Source organism: Mercenaria mercenaria, chromosome 6 (assembly GCF_021730395.1).
Source record: "Mercenaria mercenaria strain notata chromosome 6, MADL_Memer_1, whole genome shotgun sequence".
NCBI classification, from domain to species: domain Eukaryota; kingdom Metazoa; phylum Mollusca; class Bivalvia; order Venerida; family Veneridae; genus Mercenaria; species Mercenaria mercenaria.
In genome coordinates, this window is record NC_069366.1 from 10527112 (window position 1) to 10543919 (window position 16808).

General features: G+C 36.0%; 1 protein-coding gene across 2 annotated transcripts; it reads left to right on the top strand.

The window, feature by feature from the left end:
- The first annotated feature begins 2959 nt into the window (after positions 1–2959).
- Positions 2960–11588, top strand: LOC128557574 (uncharacterized). Of its 2 annotated transcripts, none has more exons than XM_053545065.1 (5): positions 2960–3067; positions 6385–6502; positions 7345–7613; positions 8399–9291; positions 9610–11588. In XM_053545065.1, exons 2-5 carry the CDS (start codon positions 6385–6387, stop codon positions 10517–10519), a joined length of 2190 nt encoding a protein of 729 aa, XP_053401040.1. In that variant the 5' UTR covers positions 2960–3067; the 3' UTR covers positions 10520–11588. The 2 variants fall into 2 exon arrangements, with proteins under 2 accessions (XP_053401040.1, XP_053401041.1); XM_053545066.1 differs by lacking the exon at positions 2960–3067 and adding an exon at positions 5027–5107.
- The last annotated feature ends 5220 nt before the right edge of the window (positions 11589–16808 follow it).

Sequence of the window (16808 nt, forward strand, 5' to 3'; positions counted from 1 at the left end):
CTCCGTCACGATTTGATAAAAGACATTGTGTCTGAAATCATTCGTCCTCCACCTCTGATAATTCATGTGGGGAAGTTGGCAGTTACTTGCGGAGAACAGGTTTGTACTGGTACAGAATCCAGGAACACTGGTTAGGTTAACTGCCCGGCGTTACATGACGGAAATACTGTTGAAAAACGACGTTAAACCCAAAACAAACAAACAAAGTTCCCTGTATAGGTACATAGAAAAACATGGGCAAGCCAGTTCCCTGTATAGGTACATAGAAAACCGTGGGCGAGCCAGTTCCCTTTATAGGTATATAGAAAACCATGGGCGAGCCAGTTCCCTGTATAGGTACATCGAAAACCATGGGCGGGCCGGTTCCCTGTATAGGTACGTAGAAAACCATGGGCCAGCCAGTTCCCTGTATAGGTACATAGAAAACCATGGGCGGCCAGTTCCCTGTATAGGTACATGGAAAACCATGGGCGGGCCGGTTCCCTGTATAGGTACATAGAAAACCATGGGCAAGCCAGTTCCCTGTATAGGTACATAGAAAACCATGGGCGGGCCAGTTCCCTGTATACGTACATAGAAAACCATGGGCGAGCCAGCCCGCCGGCTTAGCTCAGTAGGGAGAGCGTTGGTCTACGGATCGCGGAGTTGCGAGTTCGATCCCAGGGCGGGGCGTATGTTCTCCGTCACGATTTGATAAAAGACATTGTGTCTGAAATCATTCGTCCTCCACCTCTGATAATTCATGTGGGGAAGTTGGCAGTTACTTGCGGAGAACAGGTTTGTACTGGTACAGAATCCAGGAACACTGGTTAGGTTAACTGCCCGCCGTTACATGACTGAAATACTGTTGAAAAACGGTGTTAAACCCAAAACAAACAAACAAAGTTCCCTGTATAGGTACAAAGAAAAACATGGGCAAGCCAGTTCCCTGAATAGGTACATAGAAAACCGTGGGCGAGCCAGTTCCCTGTATAGGTATATAGAAAAACATGGGCAAGCCAGTTCCCTGTATAGGAACATAGAAAACCATGGACGGACCAGTTCCCTGTATAGGTATATAGAAAACCATGGGCGGCCGGTTCCCTGTATAGATACATAGAAAACCATGGGCGGGCCGGTTCCCTGTATAGGTACATAGAAAACCATGGGCAAGCCGGTTCCTTGTATAGGTACATAGAAAACCAGGGGCGGGCTGGTTCCCTGTATAGGTACATAGAAAACCATGGGCAAGCCGGTACATAGAAAAAATGGGCGGACCAGTTTCCTTTATAGGTACATAGAAAACCATGGGCGGGCCAGTTCCCTGTAAAGGTACATAGAAAACCATAGGCGGGCCGGTTCCCTGCATTGCACGTTCATCTAGGACTTCTGTATGTTGATCTGAGGCCTAGACATTTTCTATGTTGACCTCTGACTGCAGATCTTGGCCTACATTGAATGATGATCTATGGTTTTAATAATTTTGAATGTTGATCTACGAGTACTAATCAGGTCTACATTTTATTTGGATCTCTATTGTGGCTGTTTTGTGCCATCTGGCCGGGCGATGTTTTATATCGACGTTTGTCGGGGTGCCACAACGACGTTCAGGTAGGGCGACGCTATGGGGACATTCTGCGGGGCGACCTCCCGGCGAGGCGCCATAACGACGTTTGTCGTTGTGCTGCTACGACAGAATGGAATAACGAAATGACATAAATTGTCCACCATAGATCTAAGACCTAGACAGTGTTGAATATTGATCTACGATGGTAGGCCCGGTCTAACACTGCATATTGATCTACGGTCAGAATGAAATTGAATGTTGAATTATTACTGTAGACCTGGGTCTATATTGAATGTTGATCTACGATTTTAACAATTTCGAATGTTGATGTATGATTGCAGACCCTGTTCTACATTGAATATCGATGTACAACCTGAACAATTTTGAAAATTGAACGTCGTCTACGATTGTAAATCTCAAAGCCAGCTTCACACAACTGATAGACTATAAGTACCAGACAGTATTATTGCGTTTTTATCTTATCATTAGCAAGCACCATTCTAGTTAGGCTAAAACAAAATATAGACGAAGTTTCGAAATCAGCGTAGGGATGGGTGGAAGGAAAGCTGTCATTTAATCGTTCAAATCCTGCTTCTTTCGTTCTTTTTTTTCTTATATATTTTCATCACAAATAATTACTTTTGTAAGTTTGTTTTCTTTTCTTGCTTTAGTTTCTCATTCATTATTTTGTATTTATTTGTACAATTCGACAGTATCAGTACAGAACTTTATGACTCTGAATTGATACGTAAAATGACGTACAGGATTGCCATAAAGTGTATAAATCTAACCTCTTGTGATTTAAGATATCACCAGATAACTTCAAAATTCAAAAGCATTTCATAATAAATCACACAACGGCGAAGTGTATTACAAGGCCTGTTTGAAATGTGACTGCCACACAAAATATCTTATTTTCTCTATTTTTTTTTTTCATCCTATTTTGAGAATGGTTTTCTCATATATTTTTCTTATACATAGTAAAATATTTTTAGAGTCATTGTTTTGATTGCCTCCCGTAATGTCTCTGTCTGTATAAGCCAGAGTGTTTGTTAAAAAGTTTGAACTAAATTAACTGCCATGAGTTGTTTTCCTAGCAGCTGAAAAATAGGAAATCAAATACAGTTAAAATAAAAACAGTTCTGGTCTGAAAGTCGAACTAATGACGAACAAGTAAATGGATTGTATTACCACTCGGTCGAAGCTGTATTATGTAAATTACTTTTCAATATAACCGTTAAATGTGTTTATTGCATATACGAAATCAAAGAGCGTTACATTGGCCGAAAACTCTAGAATTATGGCATATGAAGCTTTAAATTTGTTTTCCGGTCTTCATTTAAAAAGACTGATTTCAATACAGAGTAACCAGTTTAAGGCTCCTAGGATCCGCCCTTGCATTTAAATATAGGTTATAAATAAAAAGAATGCGCTATAAATAGTGCGAACTAGATAAAAATAGTATTGGTTTTCCCATCTACCCTTCTATTTTGGGCACATTATTGGAATAATGCAGATGTGGTGAGTGTTTTATTATGTTTCCGTTATAAACGTACACCCTTTCAACAAGTATTCGCATCAGATAGTATAATTTATATGATTATGTTAAGGATCAACAATCTTTAAACTTTACATATCAGATTAAATTTTTATGCAAACACGATTTATTACTTTGTTCGTGTAAGTAGGCCGAAAGAGTGGTTTCACTGAAAATTTTAGGTAATATGACCTCTACCTTGCGGGCATTATTTCCAGCATGGACGGGTACCTAGATAGAATAGTCCAAATAATTGGACATTTCGGGACAGCTTGATAACTTTTGACTGTTACTGTCCCTTCCAGAGGGATGACAGGTCATAAAATAAGTAATTCCGATAAGCTAAATTAGTAAGGCTACTAGATTATAGATATAACAACCGACATTGCTTTAGCCTTCTACGCCCTATATCCTTTCCGCGGTGGTAACGTAATAAAACGTATTAGCGTCTGACCCTTTCACGCTTCCGTAGAATCAACATTTATTAAACGAAATCCATTTTGGAAATATTTCTGAAATGTCTGGGTCTGCAGGTCTCATATACGGAAATATCTTACATCCGAGGCATATACTGACACATTAAGACAACATCAAAAAGGACCTTTTGAGCGATTTGACCAAGTTCCAAAAATCTCTATGTACACTTGCTCCGCTACGGACCCCTGTGGGATTTGTGTTTATCTCGAGCTCAAATATGTTTCCGTAGATGAAAAGCTGACATGTCGTGGCGCTAAAGCTCAGGTAATATCAGATCGTTAGAAAAAGCTGAAAATTGACTCCTCATTAGCAAAAAAAAAAAAAAAAAGGAAAAATAGAGGAAGTCCACGCGCATACATTTTGACGGCGTGACCCCTGACTCTCGGCGAATCCAAATACGACTTTCGTTTCCAAATTTGGCATGTCTACCTTCATTTTCTTTACTTCTGGAAATAGCTGAAGGTAGAGTGACGTCATTTTCTGTGTTGTCAAACACATGCATATGCCTGGCGAGATTGCATAAAAATGTGCCCGCTGTCCTAAGGATATGCGAGGTGTCGAATCCACAGTGGTGGTGGTTTTATAACCTAATGAAAAGTTCGGGAATAATCTTAAATAAAATCCATATTGATAAGTAGTATTTAACCTGTGCAGGTAGTGCATCTTATTATGGTGGTTGATTTAGGACATTTCGATATTTCGCGTTGGCGTGTGTGCGGCTTTCTTGAGCACATATCGTTGTCACGGTCGTCTTAGCGCCCGCGTCAACGGGCCATTACGAATTTTGACTGTTTTGTCACGGTGGTTTTGGCGCACAAACGAAACTAACAACGCGCCAAAATGACACACAAACTTAAAAACTCTCGCGCCAGGACATCAAAATAAAATGTGCTACATAAACCGCGCGCACGCCAACGCGACATGTCCTAAATCAGCCACCATACCTTATGGTACTGATGCAGAGAGATGGATAGTGTGATTGAAATGTATGTACCTTGTTTGCGCTTTACTTTGAGGGTAATCTTTATCTGTTTTCAATGCAGACAGGAAGGAATGTATATAATGTGTTATTTGTTAATGTGGTATTTTGCTTCAGCTATTAAATATCCTGGTTGATGAGTCTATCAAACAGCGTGGAAAGGGGCATTAATTCGGCCACATGGAATTATTTGTTTGTTTGTTTTGGGTTGAACGCCGTTTTTCAACAGTATTTCAGTCATATAACGGCGGCAGTTACCCTAACCAGTGCTCCTGGATTCTGTACCAGTACAAACCTGTTCTCCGCAAGTAACTGCCAACTTCCCCACATGAATCGGAGGTGGAGGACTAATGATTTCAGACACAATGTCGTTTATCAAATAGTCACAGAGAACATACGCCCCGCCCGAGGATCGAACTCACGACCCCGCGACCCCAGTAGCTCTACCTACTGAGCTAAGCGGGCGGGCTCCATATAGAATTAGTGTTCAGGCGCAACAAAATAAAAGCATACTACTTCATAAGTCGGTAGAATTCATTTTCTTTATGCCAACTTATACGAATTTCAGGTTTGTAATCAGTCTGACATTTTAGAATTAAGAATAACATTAGCATCTTTTTCATCGAGCTATTTCAGTGCTATGAAATTACTAAAATCGACATTCTCTTTTAGCACTTCCAAAACCGCAAACGCACCAGGTTCCGGAATTTCAAAACTATATGTAATATGTATCTGAACTATCAGTGTGTCGAGTATTATCAGTAGTTTAAAAAAGACTAATAAAAATCGTGATGTTAGTTGTTTTTTCCTCTTCTCTTCTCTTCTGCCAAAACGTTTGTGCATATAATAGTAAATGATCGATTTTGCTAAACTTTATTGATCAAACGCTTTATTGATCGCCATACAATTTGAAAAGATTGCCTGTCTTTGTGATTTAAAACTTGTGATTTAAACAGTCGTAAACATTTATTGATACGTATTCAGATATCTTGCATAAAGATATAATTATATTGTATTGAACCTAAAACAATGCTTTGCTGTATTTTGACCCAAACCGATTTAATTTGATAGGTAGGAAAGTGATTTTATGCCAGTAGTGACAATAATACATACAGGGCAAAACTGAGTTTATACAGTCGGTTCTAATAATGAAGAAATAATTACGGCTTTTCATCACTGTTGTTGATTAAAATATGTACAGTCGGAAAACGAAACAGCTATAATGAAAAGTCGAAAAAACAATAATGGTGAAAAGTCAAAACAACGATGGTGAAAAGTTGAAACCACTGTGGTGAAAATTCGAAACCATTATCGTTTGGTTGTTTTGACATTTTTCTATCGTAGTTTTGCTTTTCACAATCGTTGTTTCGACTTACTTAATGTAATGACTCTATGCCGCGATGGCCCCAACAGGACACCATAAACATGCATACAGTTAACAACTCTGTTCGGCTACCTTTTGCATGAAGGGATCTGCATTTTTGTGATAAGCCATTAATTTCTGTGACATCATATTCGTGCGATATCAATTCATACAGCTTTCAAAGCAACTATGTACTTACAGAGCGAGTCATTTAATTATTTTTTAAGTTAGATATAAAAACTAAGTATTCTACCTGTCTCGGGGACAGACAGTTCATACTACAGTTGTTGTTTTGTTTGTGCAGGGAAAGCGGTTTCTCCACATTGTACTAATTAAATCTTTTATTTCTGTAGCTATGTACTAAAATGCATCTTTTCAGTGGGTTGTCTCCCTTCAGGCGAAAATGCTCAGTATCAAAACTGAAACAGTTACTGGTATTCTATTTTCAAGTAAAAAGTCATTTTAGTTATATATTTTTTCAGATGACTACACATTTATCGGACTTTTCACACGTGCTGAGCACGTGGGAGGTATATCCACGGGCACATCACTTTCAGACACGATTCAATGACGTTTATACAAGATATAAGAAAATAGCAAGTAAGTTCCATAGTTTATGTTTGGCTGTTTTAGAATAAAAATAAAAACCACTTTCAATTTACACTTCCCATTACTTCGAAAATCTGTGAGGACGTATAGGTCTATTCAATGGCCACTCACGTGCGCTGGATTATATCTAGATGCATTTGTTTCTCACAAGAAGTAGTTTTCTTAAGGTAGTTCTGCACGTTTGATAAACCGGAAGTGATAGCGTAACGTCATTTATCCGGAAAACCTAGAATAAAACCTGGATTCGGCGTACGGAAATGAAAATCATTTTATGAATAAATCGCAACCTGTGAGTAAATTTATTACAATGGCACTGTTGCTTTATTTCTAAAGTCAAAATATGGTATTAAAATATATGATACGTTAAATAATTCAAAATAGTGTCTTAAAATTAGCGTGAAATGTCCGGTTAACTTTAATGATGGTCAAATATTTTAAAAATAAGCACATGGACCTATACATTTTATTTCATCAAATTATAGGTCATGTCTTTATTCATATCTGTGAGAAGTTTCAGCAAAATCTACATTGTAGAAAAATTTCTATTTGCGAAAATGTTATGAAATTTATGATTTTCCCATTGATTCCCATTATGAAATATTGCATGAGGTCCATATTTTTTAAATCAGGCTAGCAAAAAATCAAGCACACGACCCTATCATTTTTATTTGCTGGATTTTCTAGGTATATTCTGAAGTTTTGAAAAATCAGAGTTTAGTCAAATTCTACATTGTAGAAAAAAGCGATACAAAAGTGCAGAACTACCTTAATTAAAGTGTGATCAATATTTCTTGCGGTTATAATCATTTAGACATTGTTTGTTGTTTTTTCAGCGGAAGGTCCCCATTCGACAATTTTTAAAGATTCAAAACTGAGGGAACCGTTGGAGAAATTGTATTGTCAGTTGGGAAATACCCTCAGAGTTATCGTTATAGGACGGAACGATCTTCAAATAAAATGTTTCATTTCTTCACCTCAACGTGCAAAAGGTCCGACCTATTCTCCATTGCTGGATGGCTCAAAATCAGGGCCTGAAGATCAAACCACAACGCTTGTCATCTGTTATGCAGTGATAAATCATTTTGATAGCGAAGGGTTGAAGGTAAGCTAGAATCATTTGATTTAGTTCTAAGATAACAAAATACAAAAAGTGGAAAACTACTCGAGATTAGTGATATTTTGATAACAAATTAAAACCATTCGTGCTTCAAAACGAAGTAAACAATAAATTCCATAAATTGGGACAAAAAGGGAGAAAAATCTCTTTTCTGAAATATTTTCTTGAAACATGTTTTTGATTTTCTTGCATCTTAAAGCAAGCTAGGGGTGATTGTACGACGCTTCAATATCGCATTCATAAAACGCTGATTTGAATACAACTAAACAACATGGCATAGTATTTATGATTTGGCTGATAAAGAAGGGGAGTTAATTATTTTACACATATGCGTATAAACTGTTTTGATCTTAAAAAAGTGAAAAGGCATGAAAATTATTATCATTTTATCAGATCTATACAATGCATAATAATAAACACTAAGAGTGAAGTTAAAAAAATGAGTTATAATGTTAGGCCGCCCTTTTACCTATCTATTATATGTTTTTGAAACAACCAGTCTGATATAATTTCCATTGCCGTTTCTTTTTCTTGCGGACCTACTATGCGATGCATGGGTCTATGGTTGCGTTTAGAATGTTCTGTGCTTCTGGGAAATCTACCCTTAAGCTATAGCTTTTAAAGCGGTTCAGTATAAACTAATATATGGTCGCTCTGATACGAAATTTTGATAATTTTGCAAAACACAGCATTTTCATAACAAGATTACCTCAGTTTATGATGTCCATTTTTCGGTAAGATATCGTTATATACATCTCCTTGTATTTCAGGAAGTTTTAGATACATTAGAGTATTTCAAATCCATGGAAGAGAAATTGAGGTCATGTATAATTGCTCCTCCGCTAATTGTTTGCCAAACGAGAATGATCCACGACAGAAATGTATCAGAAACTGACCAGTTTCGTTCTAGTTTAATTTCTACAGCGGAGAAGTCATTTGGTATGAAATTAGAAGCTGGAGATATCACCATGGACCTAGATGAAACAGCACTCGGCGGCATGATTTCCGAAATTCTAGAAAGAAAAATCATCCACGGCTTTGTCAACATGAGCACACAGTTACAGGATTTCATCGGTGACAGATGTTTTGTATCAGACGCGATCAATGTACTAGAGTCAGAGCAATTAATCACCTCAATACAGGGATTTCTGAAGAATGGATTAGGATTTGTAGATATACTAGAGACCAGGAAAGACGAACCTTTCATAGAAACAGTGCTCCGCAGTGCCGTTCGTGTTATCCGATGCGCCATAATGGCACCATTGTCTGCTAAACACAGCTTGCCCCAGGACACATGCAATCGCATTGCTCATGCATCCAACTTCGAAGACGACTTAATCAGATACGTTTCGAAAAACACGCGCTACCACCTGTCAAAGCTCGAAAAGCCTTGTGACGAAATGGTTAAAGCAACAAAATCAGGTAACAAGTCGCACTACTTTCCAGGCAGAAGTTTCGTATTTATTGCATACCCGTTGCGTGATGACATCAAAAAGGGTTTTGATGAACTGGAACAGAAACTTATTTCTGTGAGACGTATTGCATCCTCTATGAGGAAGATGTTGTTCGAAATCCGCGGATACTTCAGTCAGTCTATCGGGAGTACGGGAGCCATCCAGACAAGTACAAAAATCCCGGACAATCTTAGGAGAGAAATCATGACGTAAGTGTTATAGTTCCAGCATAAGCATTTATCAGAGCTGATAAACATGTAATTACAAAATTAAATTTTCAAATCTATTGAAAAATATGTTAAGCATATACAACTTCTTTTAAAACACTGATGTTAATTTCTTTCTGCGAATATTTTTGCGAACTCTGCGATAAAGGCAGTATAACTCTTCTACTGTAGACGACAAAATACTGATAAAATGTAGTTAATTTACCGTTAGATGCCATTTGCAGTATTTCAGCTTTTATTATTCCCCGGTACAGATACACGAATTGCTTTACTAGATTAATTGATTTCTCTTTCTATCAGGTTAGATGGTGTGTATGGTATGGGAACAATCTATGGGCAAGTTGAAATACACCTGCGGAAAATGGAAAAAGAGAAGAAAACAGACGTACAGAATAAAGTTTCGGAAGTAATGAATTGTTTCAAGTTCCTCCAACCGTACCGTATTATCAGCGTATTACAAGAGCCGCGAAATCTCTTAGCTTTCGCGTCAGGACGCGGTATAAAGAGTCCAAACGCTCATAAAAATGATAATTACCGAAATGGTACTTTGGGTGGCTTTGTTCGTAGCCGTAGTAACAAAAAACAGTTGTACGGGCTAACTTGCGCTCATGTTGTCCATGGAAACGGTAATGCACACGACGTCTTTATCCTAAGCGAAACAGAAGAGATGATCTTGATCGGAAAAAGTCTTCCAAGAATGACGGTTTTCCCTGAAACGAACTATACCGCCTTTATTGACATCGCAGCCATAGAAATCATAGAAGAATATCGGCCACAATGCGCTCTTTACCTGAAGGATGAACACGGAAACGAAAAAAGAGCCGAAGTGTTTGAAGGAAATCCGGAGACAATTGTTTCATTATTCATTTACAAGTACGGAGCAACTTCAAATCTGACGAAAGGTATCGTGTGCTCGACCGACTACAGCTTGTTTGGTGCGGATGCAAGAGAACTAGTTGTCCTTATAGACAGTCTCCAATTAGCAGAGGCAGGTGCGTACGCGCAAGATGGTGACAGTGGCGCTATTAATTGCATGACTGATATATCAAATCATAGCACTATCAAGGCAGTTTCAATGATAAACTGTGGTGGATTTTTATTAGAAGACCAAGAAAATGAATTCTGTTTGTCATTCCTGTTGCATAATGGGATAAAACGATTGCAAGAGTCTGGTGGGGTTGAGCTAGAACTCTCTGCGTGTGAGAACTAACTTTCAAAATGTTACTACAGTAGTACATTGTATAATTTATTCTGTTAGTGACACAATGTTACAAATATGGTATGTTACGGCATAGAAAGGTTTTATAAACTGAATTTATCGAGAACTGCAATGCTTTAGATAATTTCAGGGTACAAATTCGACAAACAGTCAAATACATGTATATATATATTTTTTTTTGCAAACATTCATTTATATCGTTGTATTCCTTAACATAAATATACCGTCTTGGGAAAAAATGCCACCGTGAGCTATCTAATCGGAGCAATGTAAACGATTATAGCTTTAGTATGTATTGTCACACCAGAAGTGCTTTATCGAATCTATTAATATTGTACAGATAACGCATGTTTTTCCTGTTATAACATATTTCGAATCCCGAGCGACTGGTTGGTGCCCATTGATGATTTATTGATGTACAGTGCCTCGGGGCATATTATAAGATAACTGTTTAGTGTAAGGCATGAGAAAAAAGAGGAAGAAACATTTAAGTAAATCCACCGACCTTTCGTAAGCCACGTTGATGGTTAACTTACAGGATAGTTTTCTATAATCCTGAGCCAGATTTCGAGCCCATGTGGTACGAAGGACAAATGTTTAATTCAAGCTTTGTTCAGTCAGATATTAAAATAGATAAAGTGGAAGCACTGCGTGATATGAATTCATTCCTTGATGCAATTACTTTGAATAATACAAGAAAGATAATTTTTATACACATTGATCGCAGATACTAGCACAAGATACTAAAAATTATAACTATTCTATAGATGAATCATTAGGTGGCAGGGAAAAGTTTGGTATTATAATATATGTATATTTTCTAAATTAATTGGGTGGCATATAAATTCAGAGTATGATGGTTATACAAGAAAAAGCAAAATTGTTTTGGAAAGATAAAAATGAAAAGGTCGAACTTTCCAGATGTTGCCAGACAAAGGGAAATAGACGACAGAAGCTAATCTACTGAATATCTTCAATGTTATTTTACGAAAACGACATGCATTACCTACAAATGAAGAGTAAACATTTATAACAACAAAAGAATAAAAATCATATTTCATGGTTGTTAATTTTCACTTCTTTGTACAGCGTACATGGGTATTCCGAACCATGTTTAGAAAATAGAAATATTGTTTCTTTTTTCTTTTTCAACACATACAAATTTGTTTTTTAAAAAAAATTCAGGAATAAACGAATTTAAAATTGCCAATAAACAGAAAGTAAAATTGCCTTTGAAATATAATTGTTCAAATCACAAAGAATGGTGCGGGTTAGTAAGAATCTATATCTATTAGTATGCGAAATGTTAAAAATATTGCGGGGGAGGGGTTAACACATGTATATCCTTTTGTTCTAGGGGGATGGGGGCGGGGTCGGGAATGAGGGCTAATAAGTATAAGAAATAATATAGGGTATATAAGTTAGTTTGAGAAATGTTAAAATTTATATTTAATTTTGTGAGGACGGAAGACTATGATATAAGATTGTGTTTGATGATACTAAGAAAGTGAGAATCGTGTCAAAAATCTTTAACAAACACTATTACGAAAACGAAATACGACTGCAGAGATATTTAGTACTTGAGTACTTAACCCAAGACCAGATAATGTCTGGTTCCTACAAATCATTAAGTGACGTTTTATGATTTTAGGGCTAATCGACCGTTCTGGCATTATCTGAAATTAAATAATGTTTTCCATTCGTCGTGTTTCTCGACATGGCATCAGAATTTGTATAATACTTTAAGGCTTAGCTTAGAATGCTTTGAATGAACACTATTACAATTTCTCACAAAGGTGAGATTGATTGACATTGGGTACCTGTCCAATAACCAAACATATTATATGTCCCTTACCGAGACTAGTCTTGTTAATACAAGAGGTTTGACGATAGTAGAGAAAATAGGGGAAACGATACAGTAAATTTTTACATTTGAGAAGGGTGTCATAAAGTTTTAATTAACACTGTAACAATATCTAACTGCAGTGACCATAACAACTCTTACAAGATATCTGTTCCTTGACCAGATAACAGTTAATATGTGACATTTGAAAAAAGGAAAAGAGATTAAGAAGATACTAGCACATGGAATTTAAAAAGCCTGTCTTAGATTTTAAACATTTGCTTAAAGGTCCATTACTAAGGGAAAGTGAGTTGGCAATTTTTTTCATAGCCAGTGTATAGACTTCTGCAAGACACTAAATAATGAAGATTGGCAGGTCAAAATTTACAGAAGGTCTTTGGAACTCAAAGAAATGTATATTATGTTGAAATTTCAATGAATCGACAGAATGACCCCCCAGGTCTTTTTAACTTTCTTCATACTTCATAGAAAAATAATTGTACATATACTGCGATTTATTTCGAATTTCTACATACCAACTTTCATTTTCCAATAAAATGAAATAGTTCCTGTGCTTTTTAAAAGAAATTAAAATGTTCACTTTCCTTAGTATTGGACCTTTAAAAGCAACTGCGATGCTGACTCAGTGTCACACGGATGTTGCCAGGTCCGCTGTTTATATATGTTTTACAAAACTTGCTCACATGCTTATATTTTTTCCAATATTTACAAAATGATTTAATAAATCCTTAAACTTTAAGATAGCTTTTTAAACATATACAATTCTATTTTAATTGTTACTGATCTGAATATGCCCAATCTGACATATTTTACCGGCTGTTATAGTACTTCGGAAAAAAAACTAGTAGAATAAAGTAACGTTAGCTTCTCTTTTCTACGAATTGAATTGTCTTTAAAACTTGTTAAAGGTGTTAAATGTTATTTATGGGACTGTTGTTTGTCAACAGCTACGGAACTGAAAACGATGAGATTTGTACGCTCTGAAAATTACCTTTTCTCCTAAACATCTGCGAACACCATAGCCGCAATGTGTAAACAATGAGGTGCTTATTTCAAAACAGTCGATTATTTTCCAGACTTTGACAATTTAAGACCCTGATAACTTGCTTGACACATCAGTTATTTGTGTTTTAACACCTATAGAAAAAAAATGCTTCACTCGTTGTAACGTCATCATTCAGACAAGATGGTGGAGATCATGTCTTGCGAAAGTAAGTAGATTTCTGACTTTTGCACTTTTGTTTGAAATAAAATATTGTATCTGATTGACATGACATTCACTGGTTTATCATATTTATCTGTTTCCACATCTATGCATACAGCAGTAATGTACTCTGGCACTCGCACAATCAGCAGATCATTGAAACATTAAAATTTTTGTTCAATACATAGCTGGAGTAGTGTGGTCTTCAGCTATAGAAGTGTTCAGGTGGTTGACCCATAACTTGATTTGAACATTGTTCTGTTTAGTTTGAATGTAAATGTAGTGCGTGGCAATGTCATGGCTTTCCTAAATATCTTTGAATACTGATTTGTACTTTGCCTTCAGGTATAATTATTATTATAATTATTAACAGACATGCAGCCAGTGCAAAATAAAAAATACTGAAATGGAGAATGTGTAAAATTGCATACGTAAAATACTGATCATGCCTTTATTGTCATTTTGGGTCTAGTCTTCCTTTTTTTCTATTAGAAGGGTGCGATATTTCTAACAGGGTCTGGGGGCATGACACTTGGCTTTTTTCGTAAATATATACAAAATTCAAGCTGATACATTTTTGACAATCATAGGGATTTAGATTTGTAATAAAAAGTCAATTTGGCTTTAAAATCCACTGCCTTAATTTACCCGTCCCTCTTTTTAAGCAACTATTGATATCATATTTTGCAAGAAGAGAGTCGAAAATTACGTATCAGTTGAATGGTTGATGTATCCTAAGACTTTAAAAGGGTATGTCCTGCAAACTTCTAGGGGATGCACCCTCTCTCTGGATCTGCCCTTTGGGTCGGCTTATTCAAAGGAAGAAACATGGATATGTAACTATAGACATGGCCATATACAGACAGGTTTACAATTTCATAGTGCCCATTTCTTATTGATTTGTACCTTCTCATTGATAAAATCTTTGTGTCGTACACAAATGCTCCTGGTACTGTACGAAGTACAAATCGTTGATAATCTAAAGGCAGTATATATTTACAGTAATCTGTATAAATTATCTATACAAACATTTCAGTCTATAAATATACAGGTCAAGGGTATGAAAACTGCTGAAAGTACATTTATCTTAAAATCACAGAATTATTTTAGGTATTTCACTTATGCTTTATAAGGAAAGATCAATAGCAAGTTTCAGTCATTTCTGTTAATTTCAATTTGATTTTACTGAAAAAGCCATCAGAAATGATTGAACACAGATATAACTTTTATTTATGCAAACTGTAAGTAATAACTATTCATTACAACCAGCGATTTTGAGGACAAATGTCATTTCAGCAAGTTTCATACACACTATCTGTAAATTCATAGGTCATATTTAATTCTACATGTTATCTGTAAATAAACCACTTTCTTAAACCTAATATAATGGGAGAGCTTGGATAAATAGCAATCTTTTACCCGGGTACTGTACATATTACCTACAGATACTCGGATTGCCTATCTGCTTGCTTGAATACGACACATTACTAGTGGAGTTATTTTTTTGCTCGACTATTCGGCGTCGAATATGAAAATTAGCAAGTGTTCATTCATATACTTTATATGCATAAAAGGCCCTCATATTAACCCCATGTTCATAAAACATACTGAAAAAGTATTAACTACATCATAATCTTGACAGTCAGGTCACATGAAATGTATAAATATGAAAAATAAATCTAAGACGTTTCTTAAAGTGAAACAATACTATTGCCAAGCACTAAAACTCTACCGGAAGGGACATATTTCATATTCGAGGCCAAAAGAACTATCTTATATATATATATATATATATATATATATATATATATATATATATATATATATATATATATATATATATATATATATATATATATATATATATATATATATATCCGAATTGAAAAGCACAATACGGATTAAATACAGGGGGAAAAAAGATGTGGAGAAAGATACTCAAGTATATATATATGGAAACTTTATTGTAGAATCTGCATATTCCCAAAACTTACCTACCATCTATGTAGTTGGTACATTTGTACAAATTCTAATTGTGCGTCCAACTTATCATTATCGAACATAAATTATCGGACGCATGTATTATTGGTGTCTTTCAAATTTGTCTTCGATTTTAGCAGAATGCGTTAAATAAGTCTTCTATTATTGAACACATATGTAGTAGTTTGTACTAAATATGTCTTCGATTATCGAACACATAAAGTAGCATACATTAACTAAGTCTTCGATTATTGGACACACATCTAGAAGTTTGTACCAAATATGTCTTCCATTATTGAACGCATATATAAAGTAATGTGTCAAGTATGTCTTGGATTATTGTACATGTAAATTTAGTTAAAAACAAAGTCTGTGCGATAATCAAATACATTTTGTTTTTATCATCGAACAAACGTAACATGAAATAATTATTTCTACGCGATAATCGAACAGAAATAAAAACATCTAAAGACATAAATATATCGACGCCACAGAATATGAAGGGCGTAAGTGTTAGTTACGCCCTTTTCTGAATCATGCATTTTTTGAAACTACACACCAAGGGGCATAATTCTGTAAAAAAAAATGTCACAAACTGCTGTGCTGACCAAATTCACCAATAATAAAATGGCGTAAGTGAAAAAAAAATTCAGAATCCCAGTAATAGAAGGGCGCATCTGCACTTAATTGTTGTACCAGAAAAGTCCACTTACGCCCTTAGAATTAGAAGGGCGTATTTGTCATAGACAGTTTTTTTCGTTTTGCCCATAACAATGATTTTCCACTTACGCCCTACTAATTCTGAGGCGTCGATGTGTCCGTTTATTGAACATGATATAAAAATCAAACATTGACACAAATATACTGCCACGATTATATACAAAATGCCCTACCCTAAAAGGCAGCAAGCGAAACCATATGGACCAACTTGAAAAAGGACCACACAAGGATGATACAGACAACGTCTGGAGAAGATCCATCAAGTGATTTATAAGGTGGCGCCACTTCTTGTATAAATCCCTCGGACAAACTGAGAGATGTCCATGCATTGATGCTTCTTAACAAGCTTGGTGTAGATCCAAAGCCCCTAAAGTTGTCCAAGTAATATAATTTGGACATAAGATCGTAACTGAGATGTCGATACAAGGATGCTACAGACCAAATATGAAGACGATCCATCAAATGGTTCATGAGTAGAATTCGTCTAAACTTTCTTTCCATTTTTAGTTCAG